The following is a 26,623-nucleotide window of genomic DNA, read 5'->3' as shown; positions in this document are numbered from 1 at the left end:
AAAAAAAAAAGATATTTTTATAAAGCTTATTAAAACAAAGAAAAATAAAACAAAACACCTGAAGAATGATTTCCTTTAAATTCTAAATCAACTTTTGTAGACAGTTTCTTAAAAACATGAGAAATGTTTTCATTTACCTTCAAAAGCAATACCTGCCTTGTGCAGAGCTATAAGAACTTTAACAAACTCACGTATTGGGAAGAAATATAACTATTTCTTCTTAGGAATTAACTTGGTTTTTATTTTCATGAAATTCTCAAGCGCACACACAAATCACTTCACTTTGCTTTTCATAGGAGCAAATGTTCTAAAGACCAATGTGTGAAATTCTTGGACATTCAGTCATTTATTAAATAATAATAATAATAATAATAATACAGGATCTCTTTCTCCTCCTTCTGTGTCTGCTTCGGTTGTTAGGCAGAGAAAATCTAAAAGAGTACTACCCTCATGCCATGCAACTAAGGTTTCCATCGGCATTGATGTCATCCCCTTCCAGCAGGTTTAGAAACACCACTTGAAAGCAGGAAAGGTTCTGCATTCAAATACTGTGTCTTCCAAGTGTTAGAGTTTTTATCTAATCAGTTTAAGAAGCTTATGAATTGATCCTTTCTCATCTTATGAGAGAGTGCTGGTGACATAAAGATCGGCTTATACTGCAACAACCTGTTCCCACCAGCAAAATAAAGTGCAGGATCATCTTCATCTCAAGCTGTGGTAGTCTAGAAAAGACAGAAGGGAGCTAACACTTAACTGGAAGACAGAACAGTTTATATGAAGATACAGCAGTACAAGAAACAAATAAGCACAATAACCTATCTCAGCATCTGACCTGTCCACACACTCAGCAATCCTCATGCAATAATTCTGCTTGTTGATGTTCATAAATTGAGCACAATTGACCTTGTCCTGTCACAACACCCGAAAGATAGTTAAAAAATGACGTCCCATCACAGACAAGTCAGTCCTGAGGATCATCTAGTTAGAAAGCACTGGAAACAGCCCTTCTGATTTACCAGGTTACCATAAAATGCATTTAAAATAATAACAAAAAGTTGTTGATGGAATCCAGTCGACCATCTAAGCAATACAGTTCAAAGCAGCTTAGAAATGAATATCCCTGAATGACTGAGTCATACAAAATTACTGTTTTTAAATCAATTGCAAAACCTATTCTTTTTTAAAGACGCACAATTGGCTTTGAATGCTTTGTGAATTTGACAAATCTTTCCCACCAGAACTGGAGCGTTTATTCAAATGCTAATGAAAGTAAATGTAATTTGTACTGGTGCTGAATCAACTTCTCAAGACTGTAATTTGCAATTGTATAAAATCCCAATTTTTTCCAATATGAAACATATTTGAATAAGGTTTTGAGGCTAAGCAGACATACTGCTTTTGCCAAGAAAGCATTTTCATTTATGATAGACAATAAAATTGATCAGTTATATATATATCAATTTTCTTCAAGAATAGACTCTTTAGATCCACTGAAATAATCTACAGCTCTTATATTAGACTACTGTATCGACTAGCCCCATTTTTAGACTCAAACCAATTGTCTGCAACAGTCTGCAATGCAGGTTCACCTCTCAACTTATCACTGACCAGTTATCTAGACCGTAACTCATAGATAACACTCTTCTCATATCCACCAGCTGGCATGTAGTCATTTTTGCCACTGTTATTCCTCCACAACACTCAAATAAATAAATAAATACAGAAACAATTAGAGTGGTCACCAGATTTAATTGTGGTCTTCTCAACTCTGATGAAACATAACTGGATCCAGAGATGGAGGCATAAGGCTTTTAAAAGGTTCCATCCCATATAATAGTAGAAAAAAAAAAAAAAAATCAAGGAAAAATGAGTTGCTTAAAAATTGCTTAAGATCATCAACATACTAAGTTGCTAAATGCATAAATATGCAATGAGAATACCTATATTTACATTACAGCAAATAATAGTTCCAAGAATGCATCCTCTTGATAACCAATAAATCTCAACAGAGCATTAAGCAGGTCTTTTCATTTCTGTTTGCTTTAAGTGTTGCTTTATTCTGCACCCCAACAAACTGCCTACAGAATAACAGACTGAATATTCAGTTATTGAAGTCAAACGTACCTCTATATACAGATGGCAGTTTTTAGAACTTGTTAATTCCAGCACAGCATTTTTATATTAGATACATTTAAAGTTATTTATGGCATGGTATTGACAAAGCTTTTAAAAAGCATCTGGTCTTTGAGTACAGGCATCTGAAATCAGATCCACTATGGCCACTGCTTCAGCTATGATATGGGAAGTAGCGCTAGCAAGGCTACACAATTAGACTGAAAAAAAACAGGCACTGTACATTATCTGTAGAGTTTGTGTGGCAGTGCATTATGACTTTATCTAGCAATAGTAATTACTACCATCCAGCATAAGCTGCAACTGCTTAAGAAGTATTCACATAACATTCAGGGATGGTTCCAAAACAGGTTAGGATCTTCAGTCTTTAATATAACCACAAATGCAGTAAGGCACCATTTAACGGAATAGTTCACAAGTGATGTGGGCAGATGCAGTTAAGTCTTCCATGTTCCATGTATCTTCGGCTCTACTTAGCAACATGAAGAACCACAAAGAACACATAGAAAGCTGAGGAACATCTAATGAGAAGACATGGAAACTTCTGCTGGCCACTGAAATACCTACCACCACAAATGAGTTGATATTCTGCAGCAGGTTTTTGTGCAGTACTCTGGACCTTTATTCCTTTTGGCAGTTATTGTTCAAGGAAAAAGAAAACATACACAAACATACACATGTGCAGACTCATAGAATCACCAGACTTGGAAAAGACCTCCAAAACCATCCAGTCCAATTGTCCACTCACCACCAGTATTTCCCATTAAACCACGTCCCTTAGTACAACATCTAAATGTTTCTTGAACACCTCCAGGGATGCTGACTCAACCACTTCCCTGAGCAGTCCATTCCAGCATTTGACCTCTCTTCTTGAGAATTAAATTTTCCTAATACTCAGTCTGAACCTCCCCCAGTGCAACTTGAGGCCATTCCCTCTTGTCCAAACAGTGTGTATGTTTGTGGGGAAAAAAAAATAAATTCTCAGGAAGTATCCAAGTAGATTCTGGTAAGTCATTAATGTATTTGATGGTGTACAGTTAAGTGAGTAACATATGTACTTTATAGCTTCTTTATGTATAAATTATAGGAAAAAGTATGTGATGTAACAAACATACAATTATAATTGTACAGATAAGTTCTCACTTTCCACATGAAAGCAATCTCAAGAGTCAGAAAATCAAGGTACTGACACAGTCCATTATGCAATGTTGCTAAAAACAATACATTCCAAAGACAGACTGGTTTGTCATCCTTGAAAAAGCTTCCCATTCCTAAGTGAAAGATCAGCAAAGAAAGTTAAAATGTGCATGACAATGGCAGTTTTGATGATTCTAGTTAAAAGCATAAATGTGAAAGCAAAGCAAAATCTCTTGTCTTACAACGACACAGAAAAAAACTAGATGGTTAGCTCCAAACATCCTGCAAATAGCGTTTCGCTTCTCGAAGCTTGGCCATGGTTTTCATTGCTTCTAATTTGTCAACTTCCATTTCTATACTTAAAACGTCTAACACAGCATCACTTACATCATCAGCCATGTGCTTCTTGTCTCTGGGAGGGAAAAGAAGAAAAGAAGGAAAATGTAAAATACTGTATTCTTCCTTTTATCAACAGTTTAAGAAGCTGCAATATTGGAAACGATCAAAAACAGACAAAAACAGCTTATGTATTGTATGGCAAGAGACATACAGCTGAGCATTGACAAGAACAAGGATTCCTCACAAACAAATATTTTGTTTTAGGAAGAACTGGACATGCTGAAGTATGTTATATAGTAACTACATGGTTCCAAAACCACACAGTGCACAAAAAAAAATCCTCACTTATTATCGATGTTATTTTTAATACAAACAGTAGACATTAATTTCAGTAGGAGAAAATACTGACATCGAGCCCTGCGTTCAAACAACTCTCCATTTATCAACACTAAGAATTTGAAACATCCAGGTAAGTTAGTGTTCACAAATAAGACTCCACTGTAAAGTGTATTACTAGTATGGAACTTTATGAAGGCAAGAGAACTTTGAAATCTGGGATAAAAAACCTTAAATTTCTAGGTTCAGGTAGCATCCTGGCCCGTCAAAGTATGGAATGCAGCAAAGTTTCTGCTGCCTCACCGCTGTGTGCTTTTTTACCACATGTATTCCAATATCTAATTTTCTTAAGAGCAATCTATTAGCTTGAAACCCATTACAGCTCATTTGAATACTAAAATAGAAAAAATAAATAACAAGCAACTGAAGCAGCAAGGGAAGTGCATGGTTACAATCTATATGTTTACTGATTGACACAATAAATTCTGGTGTTCCAGAAAGGAAGTTTCAGTGCCATGCTTGTCCTTTTATTCAAATATCTTTAAGTCTTTCTAATGCTTCAAACTTTTGCTAACTCTGTTCTCTTTCTGAGACAGTTTGCTACACTCTACTTACCCACATACATAGAAGTAACCACTCTCTTTCAGCAGGACTCTGGCAACTTCCTTAGCACAAAGCCTAATGACATCTTGCACATACTTAGGCTGAGCTACTTCTCCCATTGAAGAGTCTCTTGAGAAACAAACCTTCAGATGAGTTAACGTTCCATTTTCAAGAAAACATCTGAGCTCATCTCTGAAAGGCAATAAAAAGTGTTAGTAATGGCTCTGAGATAAACAACCCCTCATGAATATCAATGAGACACACAGAATGCTAAATAGTGAACTTGCTTGAATAAATAATCTCTATCCTGATGCCGACAACCAAAGAAGAGCCATGTCTCTCCAAATTCCCAGTCTGTATGTTCTTCTCTCAGTTTTTGCCTGAATAGAAAAGAAAAAAATAAATTAATGTTCTGACTTTATATAAATGTATGTAAATCCAATCCTGTTCTATCAAATGCAGAACCTAAAGTGTAATTCTTATTTATGATAGCACTTTTCTACCTGCCCTGAGGCTTATTAATGTGAAATGACTTAAGGTAAATAACCTTCCCTTTCTGATTTTGTTTACTCACTTCTGGCCCAGCTCAAATTCAATCAACTTCAAAGGGGTTTTTTTTGTGTGTTTGTTTTTGCCACAGCTTCACACTGAAACAGTCAGGAATGGCACTTCTGAACACCTCAGAAAATAATTCCGATTGCTGAATAAGGATATTGTTACCCCTTAACTTTCATTGGAAGCACTGTAAAAACACCCGACGAAAACTCAGCACAAATCATTTTCAGCATGCATTTCATTTAGCTGCAGATGACTGGAAGAGTTCAGGAACAACGATCTATTTACTACTACACCATCAGAAAAGTTATTTTATTTTCTTCAAATAATGCTAAAGAAATTACCTTACAGGGATTTTAGCTGAAACTGCCTCGTTAGATTTGAGAGGAAGATTTTATTTAACACTGGTCAAATACACACAGAATGCTACAAATCCTTGAAAATAAAACACAAAATAAATCTGAGAGAAAGAAATGTTTAGGGGGAAATAGTGAGGATTGTATGCAATGTTTTCCTTACAGCAGATTAATGCAGTCAGAAGCATGTAAAAAATTCTACCTGTTTGCTGTTTTTTTTTTTCACACATCAGTAGTAATGATCTCACTTTGTGAGCAAGTTTCTTTTTGCCTTACAAAATTAAGCTGCTGTAGGAGGGAAGAAAGGTATCTACCTTTGAAGCCACACAAGTAACAGAACTAATAAAAAGAGTGCTATCTGTAGATAGGCAAAAAACATAGCAGTGTCCCTTGTCATAATATCCTCTTTATGTATATGTTTCTTTGCTATGGTTGTTTTGCTCTGGTTTTGTTACATTTTTTCAGCTTCCAGAAAGTTCTTTAAGTGTCATAAAAAGAAAACAGGATAAAAAAATAAAGCAGTAAATAACAGTTCAAACACGCATTTGTGAAATTACTACTGCTGTTTTTAGTTTAACAGCAACAACAAATACAAAAACACACACACAAATGCACATTTTTTTTCCCATATTAAAAAGTAAAAATAAAAATATCTGAGCCTGTATTTTTTTTCTTGACAATAAAAGGCTGCTTTACACATAGAAGTTTGGTACATACCTATGTTGCAGGAAACCAATAAATGGTGCAATTCCTGTTCCTGGACCGACCATCACAAAAGGCACAGATGGGTCTGAAGGTAAGTGGAAAGTATTGTTTGGTCGAGAAAAAATAGATATCTAAAATGAAATTAGAAATTAGAAGGCAATCAAATAATGTTTGTAAGTCATAAAATAGAACAGAATTTTTTGAACCTTCAGTATGTTGATACGTATCATATGAGTGCAGAACCCTTCCAAATCTTGCATTTCAGAGTTTAGTTGTAAGGCCAAGCATTTGGAATAAAATTACAGGAGATGCTGAACAACATGCCCTGTTTACAGATTTACCAATCCATCCATAAAGAAACCAGACAAATCCACATATGCATCAGCTTCTGATTGTGAAAGCTGACTGCACCTTACAATTGCTTAAAACAGTTTTAGAACTCACAGAAAGCTTGGTAGGGAGAAGAAAGCAGTAAACCAGCCATGCTAGCTGTTACAGGCAACTCAATTTTATCTTATTATCTATTTATTTCTAACATTGTGAACATTCTGGTAGGGGTAAGGATTTGTTCACGGTAAATTGAAGCCTACTGATACTGAGCTTGCCTTCTAATTTTCACACACAAAAAAATTACATGATCTCCAAACAGAACACGAATCAACAAAGAATCAGCAGTTGACCTCCACCCAATAAAGTCGTAAGCAAGGATCTGATTTATTTTGCACATTAATTAGGAAGTTATTTGAATTTCCTTTCAAGTGTACGGAGTCAAATGCTAGGCCATGTTATTTAAAGTTTACTCTGTAAATCTGAGTGGTTTATTTCTACTACCCTCCTTATCATTAAATCGCTACAGTGTTCAACAGGATTAATTTTCCTGCTGAATGATTATTAAAAAAAGAATAGTATAATTCTTGCTGGAGGAATGGTATTCATATTTCTGTAATACTATTTCAAGCTTATCTTGAGTTAGCAGGCTACCATTCCTATTAAGAATTCCAAACTTGCCAATCCTTAAAAAGAATAACTCAACTGGTACACACATTCGTTCTGTAAAGTTTTTGTGATTAATCTCAGATATTTTTGCATAGGATCACACTCATCCACTTTATACTGGTACTCTATATACCTTTCTAATAGATGTGCACTGCTGAACATTCATCTGTGCTGGATTCTAGCTTGCACAGCAGATGCAAATGGTTCTAAATTTTATTGCCTCCACTTGTAATAATCCTTTTATTTTTCTTTTCAACCCACCTCTTTCTCAAGTTTGATCTCAAACATTTTGCAAGTCCACTGTATTTTAAATGTATAGCGATGTGACAATTTGAATAAGGTTCATCATGCACATATCGGTTTTTCCTTTGATTTAGGTTTTAAAGATAACTTTGTGGGCTTTGTTTCCATTCTGCCAAAGACACCGTATTATCAGCATAGTTTTCTTGTAACCAATGTATAAGCTTGCTCCCATTTTTCTTGAACAACTATAGCATCAGCAGTTCTTCTGCCATATTATGTACGATACTACATACACTATATACTGTAGTATATACACCATAGAATATCTTGAGTAGGAAGGGATCCACAAGGAAAAAGTTCAACTCGTGACTCCACAAAGAAAAACCTAAGAGTGAAACTACATCTAAGAATGTTGTCCAAATGCTTCCTGAACACCAACAGGCTTGCAGCGGTGAGCACTTCACTGGAGAGTTTGTTCCAGTGCCTGACCACCCACCCTATCAAGAACTTTCTCCTAACACCCAATCTGAACTTCCCCCACAAAGCTTTAAGCCACTCCCTCATACCCTAACTTATATGTAATATATTTGAGATTGCGATGGATTATAGAGACAAAAGAAGAGAGATGAAAGAAGAATATCATCCCCTAATAAAAGCCATTATACCAGAACATCTTTGATGCACAGCAGAAATACCACAGAAGACTGTTTTCTGAATCACATTCAGTAACTCAGCCTTTTCAAACTGTGAAACATCTGCCCCTCTACAGCCTGCCAGCCTCTCTAAAAGTGACTAGGCGCTTCTTAAGCTGCTATAACCATTTAACTGGCATCTTAGTCCATGGAAGTATACTCCAAGACTCATTTAGGAGTACAGTGGGGTGATGACTGAAGGGTGAACTTAAAAGAAGTGGAGAAACACAAAATGCAGATGCATACAGCCCCTGCCAAAACATCTGTTTTACATGAGAGAAATAAACAATGAAAACGATGACTACTTCAAGCATGCACAAATTTAAAGGTTAACAGAATTTAAATGTAACATTCATACCTTTTCAGTTGGATAACTTTTCATATCCAGTGTGTCTTTATTGGTGTGCAGTAGAGGTGCAACTAACTCAGCAAGCCAGCCTGTACAAACTCCCTTCCGTAAGATGGGTCTCGTGGGACATGCAGGATACTCGACAATATTAAACACGAAGCACAGTTTTCCTGGCTGATACAAGTTCGAACTGTAAAGGAACAAGTTTTTGTTGGTTTTTTTTTTGTTGTTTTTTTTTTTTCCTCAGTGTTCAGTTACCTTTGTGAGATCTATAAGCAATTATAAAGCTACCCAGGGCTGGAATCAGAAGGCAATGCCTACAGGATGGAATTAGAATTGCTCTCTATCAGGTTTTCATGTGTGTGAATTTGCTCTTGGGAATTCTACCAAACTCTTATCACACAAAACAACATTGTTTGAAATAGCCAAACCTGTGGTTTTTGTTAGGTTAGCTTGGTTTTTTGTTAGTTTGATAACAGGGACTTCATTCATCACTTTTACCTTTCTGTTTTATTCTACTTCTTCTTTAGATACATTGCTTTCACTAGATTGTCTTGCAGAAGACCTTAAGTGCTATTCATGCTATTGGTTTGTTGTTTTTTTTTGTTTTTGTTTTTTTTTTTCCCCGTTTCGGTGGAATAAAGGCAATACTGTAACAGGCAAACTGGAAACCAAAAACACCACGGGTCGGAACTGTCTCCTAGTTTAACTTCTTAGGAAGCCAGAGGGAAACCTATAAGGAAGAGGGAGCTAGGCAAAGAAGCATCTGAAACCATAAACCTCAAAAGAAAAGTAACATAAAATAAAATAAAATAAAATAAAATAAAATAAAATAAAACAATGCAGATATCCAAAGGCAAGGAAGGCCTTCTGGAAAGATGCAGTGCTACACTACTGAACACAAAGAGCTGGATTCTGATCTTCCAAGTCAGGTTACACTTCACACACTATCAAGAACGCGGACACAAGGTCCTGGCAATGAGTAAGGCTCCAGTTCTGCTGAAGTATTAAAAAAAGTCACATGCCTCACAGCCCAAGTCTCATCCAGGCCATCAATGACTACTCTGCTTTGTTCAAAACTACATTAAGTAAATTTCAGTAATGACTGGGAAAAATCAAAAACAAATTCAATCTTCCAGGAAAAATTCAGGGTGAAGACAACATTACAACTTCTTCACTCAGGGGCAGCCACACACTCTTTCCAAAAGTGAAGGCGGAGTTCAAAGCACTCATACTGCCCCACTCAGATGAACACAGACCTTCAGAATCACTTTTCACCAGAAGGAGTTTTATGTACTTGCCCACTTGTGTGTCTTCACTATTGGAAAGAAGGGCCTAAGATTTCAAGTTGAGAAAGACAAATTCAACAGTACATGGGAGAAAAAAATCTAACCAGAATGACATTACAGAAATATTTTGGAGTTTGTTCTCTATAAAAACTGTGAAGTGCACACACAAACACACACATGCTTAAGAAAAAAAGCATAGCTAAATAACAAAGAAGATATGATTGAATATTCCATTACCTTGAAACAGAATAGGATCTGGCCTGTAATTTAGGGAGATGTTCTGGAAAACAACAACAACAACAGAATTACTTATGGCTTTATTCACCCCCAATAAAAATCAAAATATCACCTAGGAAACATTTACAGTACAACAGGTAACAAGCACAGTGTAACTGTACTTACTAACATTGAGTGGTTTTAGCTCATAAATAAACCATTAACAGTGGAACCGTGATAGGATTTTTTTTTCTTTAATGTTATATTTTGTGGAACATCTGTTCAAAATTGGATAAAATAAGGCCACAACAGTTAATTTATGGGGTTCTTGATAATTTAAAAACAGTTGTAAAGCACACAGAAGAGATGACAGTAGTTAGTAGACAAAGTAAAGCTTCAAATTGGATTTCCTTCCCTTTTCAAGCAAGTGTGCCTAATGGAGTTGAAAAGTTTTTGAAATAGGAATTACTTGTTTGAGTATTTCCTATATATAATGGCCTCAAGGCAGGTGCGCCAGTCTAATTTCAAACTCCTATGAATACCAACATACAGTTTTTAAATGGACACTGAAAAAAAAGAAGCCAAAAAAAAAAAAAAAAAGCTTAACAACACCAGTAGCTTTGAATGGTATCCATTCAAAACTGAGACAGGAGTTTACTGGGCATTCTTATAATTAAAGGTCCACTATATGATATACATACATACCAAAACCTACATCTATCTGCCCTCGTACATACACACATATGTATGTTCACATACACAAAAGGTCAAACTCACTGGTATCTTCACAGGAATGACCTAGCATGACTGCATGTTTTGGCTGAGGAGAAGAGTATATTAAAAGCAGATAAGACACATCACAGAATGAACAGTGCTGTGGAGAATGGTGACAAGAAGCAAGAAATACCAGAATACACACACTTATTTAACAAGATAAAATACGGTGCAGTTCAGCTGCTTTTTAGTTGTATTCCATGCATGCCTCTTTTTTGTCTGTTTCCCCCAGCATATGGACTTAAACATATCTGAAAGAAGCTTCTCAGGCAGGTTGCAAGCCAGAGGTGAGACGAACTAGTTAAAGATACTAAGCCCATTCAGCATATTACTTCCTTGAGACAACACACTTTAAAAGAAAAAACTTTCAGAACTTCATTTTATTCAGTTCAGTTGTTAAAGCACGTTCCATGCCACCTTTGAGAAGCTATGTCGTTTTGCTGTCAGTGAGAAGACTCAAGGATTTGTATCAAGTGGAGCAGAGCTGCTATCTTTAAATCCTTGCAATTTACTAAGAAGTAATGGAGAACATGATCACAAAGCTATAAAAAGCAATTGCTTTGTTTCATATAGTGAAATACAACAACAGGAAATTCTGTTTTTTAATCTGGAAAGTAACTGTTATTATTTTCAGATGAGTCATCTACAGTTCTAGTCTCATTCCTTCAAAGTTTTATGCAAAGAACTCAGCAAGTGTATTAGGTATAACTTAAACACCAATATACAGGGAAAAGCTTTTTGTTTCCACCGATAAAAGCCCAAGAAAAGAACACAAGGGCAGAGATATCAGGAGATAAAGAAAACACGCCTTTTTGAACTGTAAGCAGCTGACGCATTGATTCTTAAAAACCTCTACAAACACCTTATTTTTATGCACAGGAGCAATTCAGAGTCATTAAAAACACAGGTACATAACTAAGTGCAGAACAAAGACCACACACCACCACTGATGGACAGAGTTATGCCCCCTAACATTTGCATTTGATGACTATGAATACTATAGCATTTCTAACTGAAGAGTTATCCACATCTAAGAAACTGAATGCTTAGTCTGAGGCATTTTTCAGAATTAACTAAAACCAGTTAAGTCTAAATCACTCACCAATTAACAGGTTAAGTGAAGGCTTGCAGCTTGGAAAAGCATGAAGTAAATCCAGCAAGCAAACATTAGACTCTCTAATAAAATGAGTGTAATCAGAGGCTCCTTGTTTACTGCAAAGCTCCTGAAGCCTCCGTTTTTCTCCTGCATTACTGGTGCATTCTACAAGGGCTCGCAAAAATGCCTGAAGGAAAGAAAGCAAGAGTAGAAGGTAAATAATTTGTCCAGTTGAGGAAAACATTGACAAATCTATGAAAAGCTTGGATTGCCTGGGGAAAGGAAGTGGTCAGCTTGCAGGTTAACAGTTAATATAAAATACAATTTATTTTTCAACACTCACTTTCATCTACTGTGAACGATTTAAGTTCCTCCCACCACCCCTCACCCCCCATGTCTGGGAAAAGCTAGCAGGTCAGAAAGTCTTACTTTGTCTGAATAGGAGAAGAAATAGATAAACAGACTTAACCAATTTCCAGATAAATACTAAATTTACGGGAATGTGATTTATGTATTGGCACTTTGGTCATTACCCCATAATGCAAATTAAATCAAGACAAAACACCATTTGCTAAATTACAGAAGCTGGAAAAGGAATAATGCAAAGTCTTAGAAGTGATATTACTGTAAATAAAGTATGGAATTTATGAGTCATATAAATGTTGCTGCAGTGTTTTATTCTTTACTGCACGAATACATAACATTAGCTCAAGCTTTTCTTAATAAAATTAAATAGAGCACTAAAAGATAAAGTAAAAATCAGATGTAAATAGTTCCAGGGCTTTTTTGTGTGTGTGTGTTTGCTTTCCAAAAGGTAAAATAAACACAGTGTTTAGAAAGATGAGTGATTCAAAATACCAAATGCAATCAAACTAAATATTTTATATAAAAGAACATTGCAAAAATAACCTACTGTTTGGGCAAACTGAAAATCCAGAAAATCATTTTGATTATGGACTTACAGCCTATCCTACACTGAACGTGAAATAAAACGGGTTATAAGAACAGGCTTGGTTGATATTCCCTCTCCAGCACTCTCTGTGTACTCCTACTGCTGAGAAGAATTTTCAAAAACTGTCATATTAAATGAAGTACTGAACAGGCTGTACAAGTTGAGAGATTCTGTTCTACAGCACAGTGTCTAATAATGACATATACTCGATCTCGCCTGTGAAATTCACTTTTGTGAGAAGTCCTTCCAAAAACCGATTTCCTTCATAGACCCAACCAACACAGCCAGTTAGCGTCATGCTTCATCTTTAAAATGTGCTTTGACAAAACCAGAAATACCCATGCATTTTCAGTTGCAAGCTTCCAATTTTTCACAAGTACAAAACACAAGGGAAATAATATCCGTGCATTGTGAGAACGTACAAACAAAAATTGTTTTTTGAATTGTGCCAGTTAGTAAAATGCTCAAGAAAAGCTTTAAAATATTTAAAAGACATTCTGCTGCGCCCATATAGAGCAGCATGCGTATTTCCAGGGACAAAACAGGACCAAGATGGTTAGGTTATCTTTGGTGAGAAGAATGACTTCTCATTAATGCCTACAGCTAGGTTCTGTCAGCCTTCTAGTTATCTTGCACCAAATATCCATCACTTTTACATCCAGTTCCTTTTTGAATCAAAGTACTAAAGAATGAGAATACAGGCTTCAGTATCTTACAATTTGCCCAATAAAGTACTGAAAGCAAAATTTCTTAGAACAAAGGATCAGCACCATGCAAACTGACAATCCCTACTCACCAAGAAACGTGGTAACCACACATGAAGCAAGGACAGAACTCATAGAAACCACACAGCACAGAACTACTATGTATTTCACACGAAAAGAAGAAATACAAACACCTTTTTGGGAATTGCTCTTAGTTCCAGACACCAGGTTAGAATGAACTTCAGAGTACATCTCTCAGGTATGTGCTGTGGACGAGTTGCTCCTATTTGGGAGAAGAATACATTCAGTTCCGTAGGATGAACTCAAGTGTTTAGCAAAAATTAAAAATTAAACAGCAAGATAGTTTTCCAATGAAAAGGCAAAAAAGTTAACAGAAAAGAAGGAATACAATAAGAGAAGTATATATATTTAAGTACATTTTGCCAGACCACTAAATGCCTTTTTGCCACTTACAGTCCTGAGGAATGCTAACAAGTAAAAGACCATCCACATTTTTTTCCACTCCATTAATAAACACGTTTTAAAAAATAGAACATACTGAAGTTTTCTCATGATGTAATCAAAGTTGTACACAGCCAGTGCCATAATGGAGCTTCTGAGGCTCAGCAGATCACAGGTGTTTCTCTACAAGCACAAAAACCTGTCCTGTACTGTCCTCTCATGAAGGAGGAACTCCTACATCCACCGAGTCTTTCTTTATGGAGTCAGCCAGGATGCAGTCAGGCTCATCATCCTTTTGTTATGTCACACTAAAGCAGATATTCCCCTTTCTAAGATAACCCTAAAAGGAATATAGGATCACTTACGGGACAAAACACTTATTAATTAATAAGCTCTGCATGTCTGCAATTATTTCATTACAGACTGAACTTGCACATTGGGATTTATCTTCATGTTTCTTGGCTCCCTTGTCCAGCTACTCATTCTTACTGTCCTTTCCTCCATTATCAAGAGTCCTTTATTGAAACAGAAATTTCAGTCTAAGAATATAACTATATGTCTTGCTACATTATCTCTTTGTCTCAGCATTATTTGACCCAACTCTTGCATCCCTTTATGAGGAATGGAACTATAAAACTCAGCAAAACATACACAAAGACCTTCTAGTCCCTTAAAAAGCAGCACGCTGCAGCAGTAAGTCCAGGAGTACAGCCCTCCAAGGATATAGGATAGATGAATGTGAAAGGGAGATTTTACTTTCAGCTGGAGAAATGTTAGGTTACATGCACAGAAGCACAAAAGATGAGTGACAGAAGAATCTCAATGACAGGATCAAATTCCCATTCATAAGCTAAGTCATCAACAGTATAAACAGGAACAGATTTTATGTGCCCACTCTTTCTGATTTCTGGCATATCTCTACAAAATAACAGTTGTATCATAATACCTAAGTTTAAAATGTTCAAAACTATGCATACCAACTACTACTATCACAGAGAGAACTATCTTTTCATATGTAATGCTATATACCTTACCTTTCTTTTTAGTGTCCTGCTTAACCTTTATACAAACAAAGTTCTCTCCTCTTTCAGAAAGTCCCAAGATGCGAAGTAGTTCTTCCACCTCACTGACATTATTGGGACATATTACACAGAAGGCATCTCCAGGTTGGTAGTCAAAGGCTGTATTCTGTTTGAAAATATGAAATCATTTCAATAAAACTAAAAAGTAAACCATGGCCAATATCATCCCCATTCCTAACAACAGTCTAGAACGTGGTCAGCAGGTCAAAGGAGGTGATCCAACCTCTCTGCTCTTGTGAGTAGGCCCTTATGAGGCCACATCTGGAATGCTGCATCCAGTTTTGGGCTCTCCAACTAAAAAAATACAAGGATCTCCTAGAAATAATACGGAAGATGGCAACAAAGTTGATTAAGAGCCTGGAGCATCTCCTGTCCCAAAAAAGGCTGGGAGACTGTCCAGCCTGGAAAAGAAAAGGCTGAGAGGGGGATCTTATCACTGTTTATAAATATCTAAATGCAGCAGTCAAGTGGATGGAACCAGGCTCTTTTTGGTGGCAAGCAACAATACAAAGGACAATGGGTAGAAACTGGAACACAGAAAGTTCCATACAAACATAAGGGAGAAATTCTTTACTGTGAGAGTTACAGAGCACTGGAACAGGCTGCCCAGAGAAGCTGTAGTATCCCTCTCTGGAGATACTAAGGACTTGTCTGGGAAGAAAAGCTCAAAAGCAGAATATTTTCCTGTTAAAAGATTTCTTCCAAACTAATAAGCACTCTGTGCTTAATGTTCACATCAGTATTTTACAATACAACCTTTCCTGAATCATCTAAAGCAGTTCAAACATCTAAAGTAACAGAGGCTAACAGTCTGAATTAAGTAAATGAATCCCAGAAGATGAAACAGATCTTAACAGCTCTAATATAAAGAACTAAGGATTCTTCCAACTTTCTTGTACTAATGAAATTGCTATATCTGTAGATTACCTTTCAGAAGGGTCACAATTTCCTACACAGTGTTTTTGAGTACTTCCTAAAATGTGTATTTAATTCAACAGCATGTCCATGAATAACAAAGAAATGAATTTGACAATATTTGTTGGTTTCTGTGGAGCCATAACATTCAGTAAATAAATCAGGCTTTGGACATACAAAATGAATCAGCCTACGCTGACATCGTTCTGTTGCACAGGAATTCTTTCTTCTTTTTAAACCATCAAATCTTTCTCTGCCAGTTTTTATGCATAATACACATTCTTTTTACCTTCTCATTAAAAAAAAAAAATTACAAAGCTATCACTAACTTACTGCAATATCAAGTTCTAAAAGCAATGCAGTTTTTACTGCATCTTCTCTAGTGAGCCGAGATGCTTTTGTAACTGGCACTTCGAAGGTTGTTCCCTCTGAAACCAGTGAGGACGGATGAGGATTCTGAAAAAGAGGACACCAAAAAATGCAAATCAGCTGAATAACAGCTTACAAGAAAAGGGAAAACACGTATCTTCTACAAATATAAGTGTTTTGCTCTTCATTTTTAAAAATCACATCTAAGTAGTAACAGGCATATTTTCAACTATAAAAAGTCCATATGTCTGAATAGTCCAATAGGCCTAAATTGTTATCAAATGCAGCTAGTTGTTTCCTTTCTCAAAAGCTCTTAAAAACAGCCTATTTGATTTTATGGGTTTGTCTCTCAGGAGTAGCTGATGACAAGTGCCCAGTCTCTCTTTTTAAGCTCTACAGCACCCCTTTCAGCCTGAGTGTTGTAATAGCGGAGTACCTCTAAATCTCCGTTCAGTAATTTGGACAGTTGAACTCAACAACTTAGCCTCAGACCTGCTTCATTCACAAAGATTTGCCTGATAACCATCACTTTTGACTGATCCCAGCTGCCATCTCTCTCATTTAGCATTGCTTGAGTACTGGGGAACAGGGCCTTTGCCCTTTCAGCTGTATTATCACATCCAGCTCCTTCACTGTTTCCTCACAGAACGACAACATCTGTCCTTTGGCAAGCAATCAGAAAAATCTGAGTCACACTCTCTATTTCACTAAATTTGCCCACTTGAGATGATCACTAGTTTATGCTAATTCTTCTCCTTGTATAGCAGCTCTTATTTCTATATGGCTTCCTAATAAAAGCATACTGGTTTTTGATCTGCAGATCATCTTCTGTCTGCAATAGCACAATTATGGCCATGCTTTTACAATTAATAGTTTCTAAGTTATTAAATATGCAGCAATATTTTGAGCAACTTCACATCCTCTTCAGGCATTCTGCAAGTGCTAAAAATCTGAACCGAAACTGTACCATAATCCTTTCCATAGCAAGATGTTTTCACTGTCTGAATAGAACTAATTATTTATTTATAGTAAATAAATCGAACACTGATGATTTTAATTCTTCCTGGCAATAGCATTCCTCTATCAAATTATAGTTTAATTAAAGTACATTTTTAAAATCAGTGTCCTTAATTCATACAGTGAAAACTACTTTTTAAACATATAAACTAACTTTTCCCTTATAATTAAAAAACCCCCGTGGACAGGGATGTATTTTCTTTAGATATGTATCCATTCATTCTTTTCAGTGGCATGTTCTTATCAGTGGCATGTTCTTACCAGAACTGGAGGCTTTCATCATTCAAAGCAAAGTTCTTACCTCCCCATGGGTGTCCTGAAACTGCACCTCTATATACTCTGGTGGCAGGGCAGGAATATTAAGAGCAGACTGAGAGATGGGAGGGACTGAGTGAACAAGCGAAGGTTCAGTGTCTGTAGTTGAAGCCACGACATTGATGTCAAGCAGTTTATGCGATGGACCATCAGAATTCCTCACTCCTTCATCTCCTAAATTCAAATTCTGTATTTTTGAGCTTAAGTTCATTTCATGCCCAACATGTGGGTCTGCAATGACATCGTTGCTCATGCCTTCTTTTTCTTTCTGCAACAGAAATACTTCCTCGAGGGCAAGCCAAAGACCATCAATCCAAGGATCAACCACTAGTTCCAGTCTAGGGAGGGAGAGAGAAAAGGGAAGAAAAAAAAAAAATTAAAGAAAAAAGGGAAAAAAAAAAAAAAAGGACTAATTGTGAACTTATTGCACTGTTAAATTAGAAATGACCAAAAAAAGTAAAAAAATGTATTATAACAGAAGAGTAATCCTAGTAACATGTATTTTCATTTAGTTATTAATGCTATGCAAAGGTAAATAGTCTGCAGTATACAGAAGGCTCATTCTTTCTCTAGTTCCATGTTTTTATTTTCTTAGGCTGGTCTTCAGGACAACAAGGTGAAGGGCTGGTAGCAAAACCTGCAGCTTTTCACAAGCAACAGCAACGTCAGTGCCTTAAAACAATGCTGCACTTTTACTACTCTAGAATGCAAGATATAATTTTTATGATTACGGCAATGTGCAATTGCTTGTGTTAGGCATGCACAGAACCAGTAAAATCTGCACTTGAAAATAAATAAACCAAGACTGCAGCCTACTGGTCAGAGGGAGTAACATAAGAGGTAGGGAGTTGTTTTCTTACATACCTCTTCTACAGCAATAAAAAATTAAAAAAATAAAAAAAAAATAAAAAATACCTTTTATATAATTTCTCTTAAAAAAAATTTTTTTTTTAAATGCTTTACAGAACATGGAGAAAAAAAAGCACATTTATTTTAGGGCATACCTAAAGCAGCTCAACTGCACACATGCTGTGGCACTGGTTTTATTTGTTTCAGTAATCTTGGATTAGGTTGTAAAAAGCTTCTCTTTATTCGGAACGACTTAGTTTATAAAACTGCTGTATGCCCTGCATTTTTACAGGCACTACAAATGTTTGCTCAGACTTTACAATTGCACTTGCGCTGAATGGCAATTAAGTTCAAAAGTGACATACTTTGCTCAGACAGGATTCACTCCTGGGAGGTGATGGGTAATTGGGTTCAGAGCATTATACAGTCTAGAGAAAATAATATCTAAATATTTCATATCAAAGAAACAAAATTCAAACTCATTTGGTTCCTACCCTACACAATCATCTGCTAATCCTGTATCATAGAAATGCTGGGCACCGAGTTCTTGAAGTAGTCGGTCTACTGTCTTCCCACCGTTACAAAAGAATGTGTACTCTGAGTCTCCCAGGCCTAAAATGCACAAAGAAAGAAAGATTATGTCTGTCACTCAGCCAGCCACATGGGCTACACAAAGATCTGCAAATAAAACACAACTTTCTTGCAGGCAAGCAAGATAACCCGATATATCTAAGCTTTTTGTACTTTGAGGACACTTTTTGACTTAAAAATAAATAAATGTATCTGTATTAGTCCCAAAGTATTGCTGAGAAAGTCATTCTTCCTAAACAAACCTAAGACAGAATTTATCTAAAAAATACTTTTCTTAGAAAGTATTTCTGAGGAATATTTCAGAAAGGGACTTTAAAAATAATAATTAAAAAAAAAAAAACAAACCCTAATCTCTCTAAGAAGATGTAGAGAACTGAAATAAGGAGAAGCAGAATGAAGATGATACTCTCTTCTGAGAAATCACACAGTACCTCCCCTTTAGATTAGAACTGTTATTACCACTATACCTTGTTTAGTAGTAATAGCACTTTGCCTATTCAACATCTAACAAAAGATGATTATGTTCCTTCTATCACACCAAAGCGTGACATTTAAAATGGAAAGACCTATAGCAAATGTAAAGGGATGAGATGATGCTAAAATGAATGTTTTACATTGCTGCACAGAAAAAAAACCAATCGCTCACAAAGTCAAATAAACTCAGTCCATAGGGATTTCACACGAAATTAAAACTTCAGCAACTATAGACAGTAAATATCATGTTTTGTTTACGTAAAGAAAATTAAACTATAAAAAGTTAATTGGTAGCTTGCATTCAGATCACTTCTGTGATATTATTCCTTTATTGCACACAGAGATTAAGAAAAAACTCATAAAACTGTTGATACTGCAGAAATAAATAAAGCAAATCTTATTTAGAAGTATAACATATAAAATTACTCACTGACAGGCAAGCGCTGCATCAATATACAAAACACTACATCACCTAACAATCCGTACTGAAGATGTGCCAAATGATCAGGTGGCAAGGTCTTATCCCGGATCTTCTTAACAAACTTGCGGGCAGTGTCCGGTGGGTCACCAGTACCAGTCGTGGAGATGACAATAACTACAGGATCCTTTTCTGTTTCTAAGTTGTACTACAAGTAATAGAACAAGCAATTACAAGGTGCCATTTCATAACTATTTGAGGCTTTATGCATTATTTCCCTCTTCCCAGAGGAACAAAGAAAATTGTTTAACCACGTCTTACCTGTATTAAACTACAGAAAGCCTTTCAAATAATTGGAAATTATTTTGGGGGTGCAATCGATAATCTTGCTTGTGGCTTAAATCCAATGTACAGAACCAACTGAACAGAAGAACTGTAATGTGACTACCAGAAAGCATATGAACTGCTGGGTTGCTCCTTAGCCTCCTCTTTGCCATGATAAGCAACCCCATCCCCTTCAGCCATTTTGTAAAGGTTTCCAACTAAATTCATTCCCAGCATTCCAAGTTCAATGAGACAGTAGGACCATGTGAAAACATAAAAACAGTTTTGTCTTCTACAAGTTAGGCAAACTTCAAATAACCATTAATTTTTCAGCTTTCAAAACTGACCTGTAAGTTGTGCAAAAAAGGCCTTAGCTATAACAGGAATTTCCAAAGCTGATTTTGTAAGTAATAGAACTTCAGTGCACTGTATGTGGTGACTATTGAGTTAACAAGCAAATTCTTCAAGCACAAACAGACAAAATGACGCTACTGGTGTCACATGAAATATTAAACTAAATTGTGTTCCAAACAAACAAGAGATACAAGCTTAAGAACAGTGATAGGACCAGTGATAGTCCTAGTGATAGGACCAGAGGGAATGGTTTCAAGCTACGGCAGGGGAGATTCAGGCTGGACATTAATAAGTATTACTTCTCAGAAAGGGTGGTCAGGCACTGGAATAGACTGCCCAGGGAGGTGGTGGAGTCACCCACCCTGGGGGTGATCAAGGAAAGACTGGATGTTGTGTTGAGGGACATGGTTTAGTGGGAGCTATTAGTAATAGGTGAACAGTTGGACTGGATGATCTTGTAGGTCTGTTCCAACCTTGGTGATTCTATGATTCTAAGAAGTAGAAGCTGGTGTATTAGAAAAGAGCTGCAATTAGTTCATTAAATTCTCGCTTGCTCTACTACACATTCTCCTCTGCACATTTGAAGAGTTTAAGAGAAATACTCAACCTTCTCCAGATGGTTTTGTACGGACAAAACAGAAACGTCTTGCTTTGTCACCTAAGGCACACGCAAAACTCTTTGAACCATGTACATTTGACAGATTATTCCACAACGTAAGTTACCCAGAGGAATTCATCAGAGGCCACACATAACTCAAGCAGGCTCTTGCTCCTGTTAGCTGTCATCCTTCCTTCCCCTCTCCAATTACACCTCATTTCTAGAAATTCCCTTTATTTACAGCAAAAAGTAATGAAAAGCTTAAGTGATGAAATCCACAAAGGTGTAGAAATTATTTTTTCCCCTCAGTATTTAATTCGCACATTCTCAACTCAGCGCACCTTTCCAACTCACCGCTCTGAGCTGTCGAGCCAAATCTAACAAATGAGCTTAGTGGCAGGCCAATAACTGGGCTAGAAATATTCTGTCTGCTGCTTTCCTGAAACTAATCTCCAAAGCTGTCAAATGCAAAAGAAATAAATGGAAGAATATAAGGATAATCTGCATGTTCCCTGCTTGCTGCATGAGCCTCTTCAACATGCCCACACTACATTATACTTACACTGAGTACTACATACTCAGTAAACTTTCATTCAAAAAGCAGATGTCCAGCTACAGAATGAATTATACACCCAAAAAAGCAACTTGCTAGAAGGAAACTAAGTTATTTTTATAAATCTTTCACATTTTCAAGTGCAGGAAGTGACAGTTTCTGTTCATTTTAGTTGAAATACTGCCACGTTTTGTTTGTTTGCTTTTTTTGAGGACCTGCTTTATGAAGGAATTACAGTCCACCATGCTTTTAGTTACATGACATGACAGACACTAAGTTTTCAGACCTCTACCTGTGGATAACAGCAAATACTAAAAAGCCACTTTCTTACTCCAGCCAAGCTTCTTTTTTTCTTTTTCAAGATCAAGTATAAACTTGAATCTTGAATTTCAAGATTCAAGTATAAACTAGAACAGAACCTTATGTTAAATAACAAGACACTACAAAAGGTCAAGATCATACTGGAATCCAGACCTGACAGAAAGCAGGACCTCAACATAGCAGAAACAGTGGAAAAACTGAGTAATCGTTTCTACTAACTGGAAAGTTGACCAGTAAATACCAAACTCATCCAGTAGCATGTACACAATTAGCTGTCAGAAAGTCACCGGACTGTTGTTAGAAACAAAGATTTACTGTGGCATTTACTGTACTACTATGGACAACCTTCATATAGATTTGGCAGAAGGCTATCACAAGTCTGTGAGCCTCATGCCAGTTACTGACTCTTAAAAACCTGAAAATCTGAAACCATTTTAGGTAGATAAATGTGCTTAGACTCCACCGCTATCAACAGCCACCACTCAAGCAAATGAAGAAAAATGCAGCTATTAAATACCTATTTTTCAAAGGAGCACAGAGTATCTCACCTTGTCCATCTCACTTAAACAGTGCATGTCAGCTTCAAATCCATGGGTACCTGCTTGCAGACATATTTCCTCAGCTATGGCTTTTGCCTGCCCCTTTTGTGTTGCATAGAGGAGCAAAAATCTCCTTTTTAAATCACAGCACATATTCCAAAGCAGGGAATGCTTTACTTATTTATTTTTAAAAAAGCACTGCAGAGAAAAAAAGAGAAAGAAAACGTGAATTTACTGCATGCAGAACAGCAAGATTTTGCCCTTTGTCAGATCACAGATACCTTAAATGCATATCAGTATTGCTGTTTAACCTGGAAATGGGGTATCTGCTATGAATCTGCAGGCCACGGCATTAAGGGCTCATGGTAGTGACCATATGTGCTGTGCTGCCTTGATACTGCAGTTACACTGTGATATGCAAAGTAAAAAATCTAGCACATATACAGCACAAAGAGAGAAAAACAGCTTGCAATTAAATCTTTACTTTTTATGATCTAAGCTTTATTTTCCACTTTAAGTTGGTGACTGCTTTAGGTTCCCTTCTGAGATGCATTTCAAAATAAAAGAATACACAGATTTGGTGACATCCAAATACAGCTACAACGACTGATAAATACCTTATAAATTCTTAATTTCACCTTCTCTGAAATCACTAATTTTTGCACAAATGCCCCTGTGCTTCAACCTCTATGATTCTATTTTACAACACAAACACTAATTTTCATTCCCTGATTCAAGAAGGTGCTTGTTACAGAAATGCAACTACAGAATATCGAGCTTGTTGTATTTCACCTACTGCCCACCCAGATTCAACCACATAACACATTCAGCCTACTAACCACACCACACATCAATTTGTGCAAACCCATAGCAAGACAATTTGAGGCAGTTTTTCACTAGGGAAGGCAGTTTCTACTAGGGAAAATAGAAGAATAATGTACTCTATGCACATGGCAAGATATTTCTCCCAACAGTACAATGGAAGGTATCTCCTATTAGAATACATATATATATTTAGAAGCACACTTGTAAATGAAAAGTGGTAAAACTAAGCGAAAGCTCCTTAGGAGCACACTGTCTGTACCATACCTGAACTCCAAGAAAAATGCAACTACTGGAAAAATTTAAGGCTTTCATTGTATTTTGTACCTCTACATTTCCCAGCACAATTCTTTACCTTAAATTGATCATATTCCCCACAGATACTTAAAAAAATCCATTCAAATAACTGACTTCATACAAGCAACGTAATACACAGAATGATTTTTTCTCTTCTTTTTCAGAAGAAATACTACAGAAATACTAATTACGAAGATTCATATGAAATACGTTTTTAATACCCTGAGATCTCTCTAGAAATTTAGATTAATCCTACTTATATGCTATGTTTTCACCCTAATTGTTCTCTTGTCAGCAGGTGAAAATGCCTGGCTAAATAAATGGATAAAAAAAAACCAACAAACAACAGTAAAGATGAAATGGTGTTTCATCATTACTACATTCTTTCTCATACCTAAGAAAGGAGGAAAGATCATCAGGCTTCCACTTGGGACGCATGGTACACAAAAGCCTTGTACAGACAGAAGTCTGGAAGCTAAGCAACCAACATGCTTCTTTTCAATTGGAAAACATGTACATTGGATTTGGAGAGATGGATTGGTGTGTATACGTGAATCAGCAAGGACCTTTTGAGCTGGTGTTGGGGGTTAGGAAATTATATACAGACACAGAAGTCAGACCTACGTCTCTCACAGAAGATGCGCAAACAAGAAAATACACAGGGCCCAATGAGGGAATTGTGCTAGGTATGCATTCCTCCTGAGAGAGGGAACTGTGTGCATATTTAATGGTATGTATGTGTACTTAAGGAAAGGGACAAGTCCACAATGACATGATTCCTTGTAATTAGACATGGATGGCTGTTTTGCAGGAATTTATCAATATTTTACAAGTCCATGATATTATCTGTTTCATTGCTGCTACTGATCCTGCTTAATTAACTGATTAAACAGTTCAATTCACTGTTTGACAGTTTATTATGTCATTAATAGACTGACAAATTGCTTTGATCTTGATTCACACCAAACATTTTGTCCCTCTGAAGCATCTTATCACTGACATCAACCAGAAGAGCTTCAGGCACAAACTGTTCAAACAAAGGAAAATGAGCCACACCTACCTGCAAACAAGTACAATCATAGAAGAGAACACACTCGCGCTCAGGTGAAAGTGTTGCCTACATTGCTCTTGCTTTCCTGCACTATACACTCTTCAAAGATGATATTCCGTTTATGTGATATGGGTTCAACTGAAAAAAAAGGAGAAAAAAAATATAAGAAAAAAGCTGTCTAGAGAAGTACTCTAACTTGGATGCTATTACAGAATCACAGACTTATAGGAGCTGGAATGAGCTTCTACAGATTATCAAGTCCAACCCCCTTCTAAAGTATATTCCCTACTGTATTTGCATGGGAAAGTGTTCAGACAGGTCTTGAATATCTCCAGAGAAAGAGACTCCACTCTCTGGTCAGCCCATCCCAGTGCTCTGTCACTCACACACCATGGAATTTCTTCCTTGTGTTGTACAGAACTTCCTGTGCTCCAGTTTTTACCTTTTGCCCCTTGTTCTACCTGCACATCCCTGAAAATAACCTGGACCCATCCACTTACCTCCTGCACTTTGGATATTTATAAACAGTAATAAGATCCTCCTTCCCAACCTTCTCTTCTAAAGGCTGAACAGTGCCAGCTCCCTCAGCCTTTCCTCAGAAGGGAGATGCTCCACGCCCCTCCTCATCCTTGTGGCCCTCCACTGTGCCCTCTCTAGAAGTTCCCTGCCTTTGTTGAGCTCAGGAGCCCAGAATGGGACACGGTACTCCAGATGCGGCCTCACCAGGGCTAGAGGAGATGGGGAGGACCACCTCCCTCAAACTGCTGGCCATGCTCTTTTTCATGCAGCCCAGGATCCGGGAAAACAACCCAGGATTTGCTGATGACAGGGTTGTTAGAATTAGGGTAGTATGGTTAGGTTGTGGTTGGACTTGACGTTCTTTAAGGTCTTTTCCCACCTGAGCAATTCTATGATCCTATCATTCTATGACTCAAACTAGGGCTTAACAAGAAACTAAGGATAAAAATCTGCATTATAACTCATTTAATTTAGTATTCAGAAGAGTCAAAACACTCACAGCATTAACAGTGAATCCATCAGTTCCGTGGCCAAGACACTGTATGTCCAAGCAAGACATCTATGCATACCCATGGCATGCTTTCATAGAAGTAGGGGCAACAGCACTGGTAGTTACACAGCTCTGGAGAGATCTCATGACTTTTTATATATATCTGAAGTGAAGGAGTCAAATGGATGTGGCCAGGCTCTTTTCAGTGGTGTACAGCAATAGAACAAGGGGCAACAGGCACAAACAGCAACACAGTTAGTTCCATACAAACATGAGAATATAGTTCTTTGAGGGTATTAAAGCCCTGGAAGAGGCTGCACAGAGAGGCTGTGGAGCCTCATTCTCTGGAGATATTCAAAACCCACCTGGGTGCTTTCCTGTTCAACCCTCTACAGGGACCCTGCTTTGCCGGGGGCTGGTACTAGATGGTCTCCAGATGTCCCTCCCAACCCCCCTGATTCTGCCAGCCTATTTCGCACAAGGCCAGGATGGCCTGCTAACGCACCCGGTTTCACGGCACGATAAAAACAGAAGACACTTCCCCAAGTACCTTTACGCTCTTCAGTGGGCTTTAAACTGGACGGTGACACCGCGACCTCAGAGCCAGGCCAGTCTGTTTATCGTCGGGTTTCTTTTGTTTCTTGATTGGTTTGTTGTTTTTCTTTAACAGCAGCTGGCTTGCTGGGAAACAACTCTGTACCCGGCAGCACATCAGACCCTTCCCCTTCCCCTTCCTGTCCCTCCGGGCTGAGTGGAGAAGCGTGGAGTGAGGACACATCCGCTTTTAT

At 37.1% G+C, this 26,623-nt stretch overlaps 1 protein-coding gene across 2 annotated transcripts; it reads right to left on the bottom strand.

Moving 5' to 3' along the window:
- Positions 1-1,729: 1,729 nt before the first annotated feature.
- Positions 1,730-26,549, bottom strand: MTRR (5-methyltetrahydrofolate-homocysteine methyltransferase reductase). 2 transcript variants are annotated; one of them, XM_015854399.2, is made up of 16 exons: positions 26,386-26,549; positions 24,836-24,964; positions 22,666-22,854; positions 20,022-20,175; positions 18,979-19,096; positions 17,622-17,973; positions 16,268-16,390; positions 14,972-15,125; positions 13,670-13,758; positions 11,826-12,006; positions 9,971-10,013; positions 8,454-8,634; positions 6,177-6,295; positions 4,836-4,928; positions 4,561-4,740; positions 1,730-3,682 (listed from the first exon to the last, which is right to left on the bottom strand). In XM_015854399.2, the coding sequence occupies exons 3-16, from the start codon at positions 22,807-22,809 to the stop codon at positions 3,538-3,540; spliced, it is 2,076 nt and encodes a 691-aa protein (XP_015709885.1). In that variant the 5' UTR covers positions 22,810-22,854; positions 24,836-24,964; positions 26,386-26,549; the 3' UTR covers positions 1,730-3,537. The 2 variants fall into 2 exon arrangements, with proteins under 2 accessions (XP_015709885.1, XP_032298354.1); XM_032442463.1 differs by lacking the exon at positions 26,386-26,549 and adding an exon at positions 25,845-25,867.
- Between the last annotated feature and the right edge of the window lie 74 nt (positions 26,550-26,623).

Source organism: Coturnix japonica, chromosome 2 (genome assembly GCF_001577835.2).
Source record: "Coturnix japonica isolate 7356 chromosome 2, Coturnix japonica 2.1, whole genome shotgun sequence".
Classification (NCBI taxonomy): Eukaryota; Metazoa; Chordata; class Aves; order Galliformes; family Phasianidae; genus Coturnix; species Coturnix japonica.
This window is presented reverse-complemented; position numbering and strand designations above follow the sequence as displayed.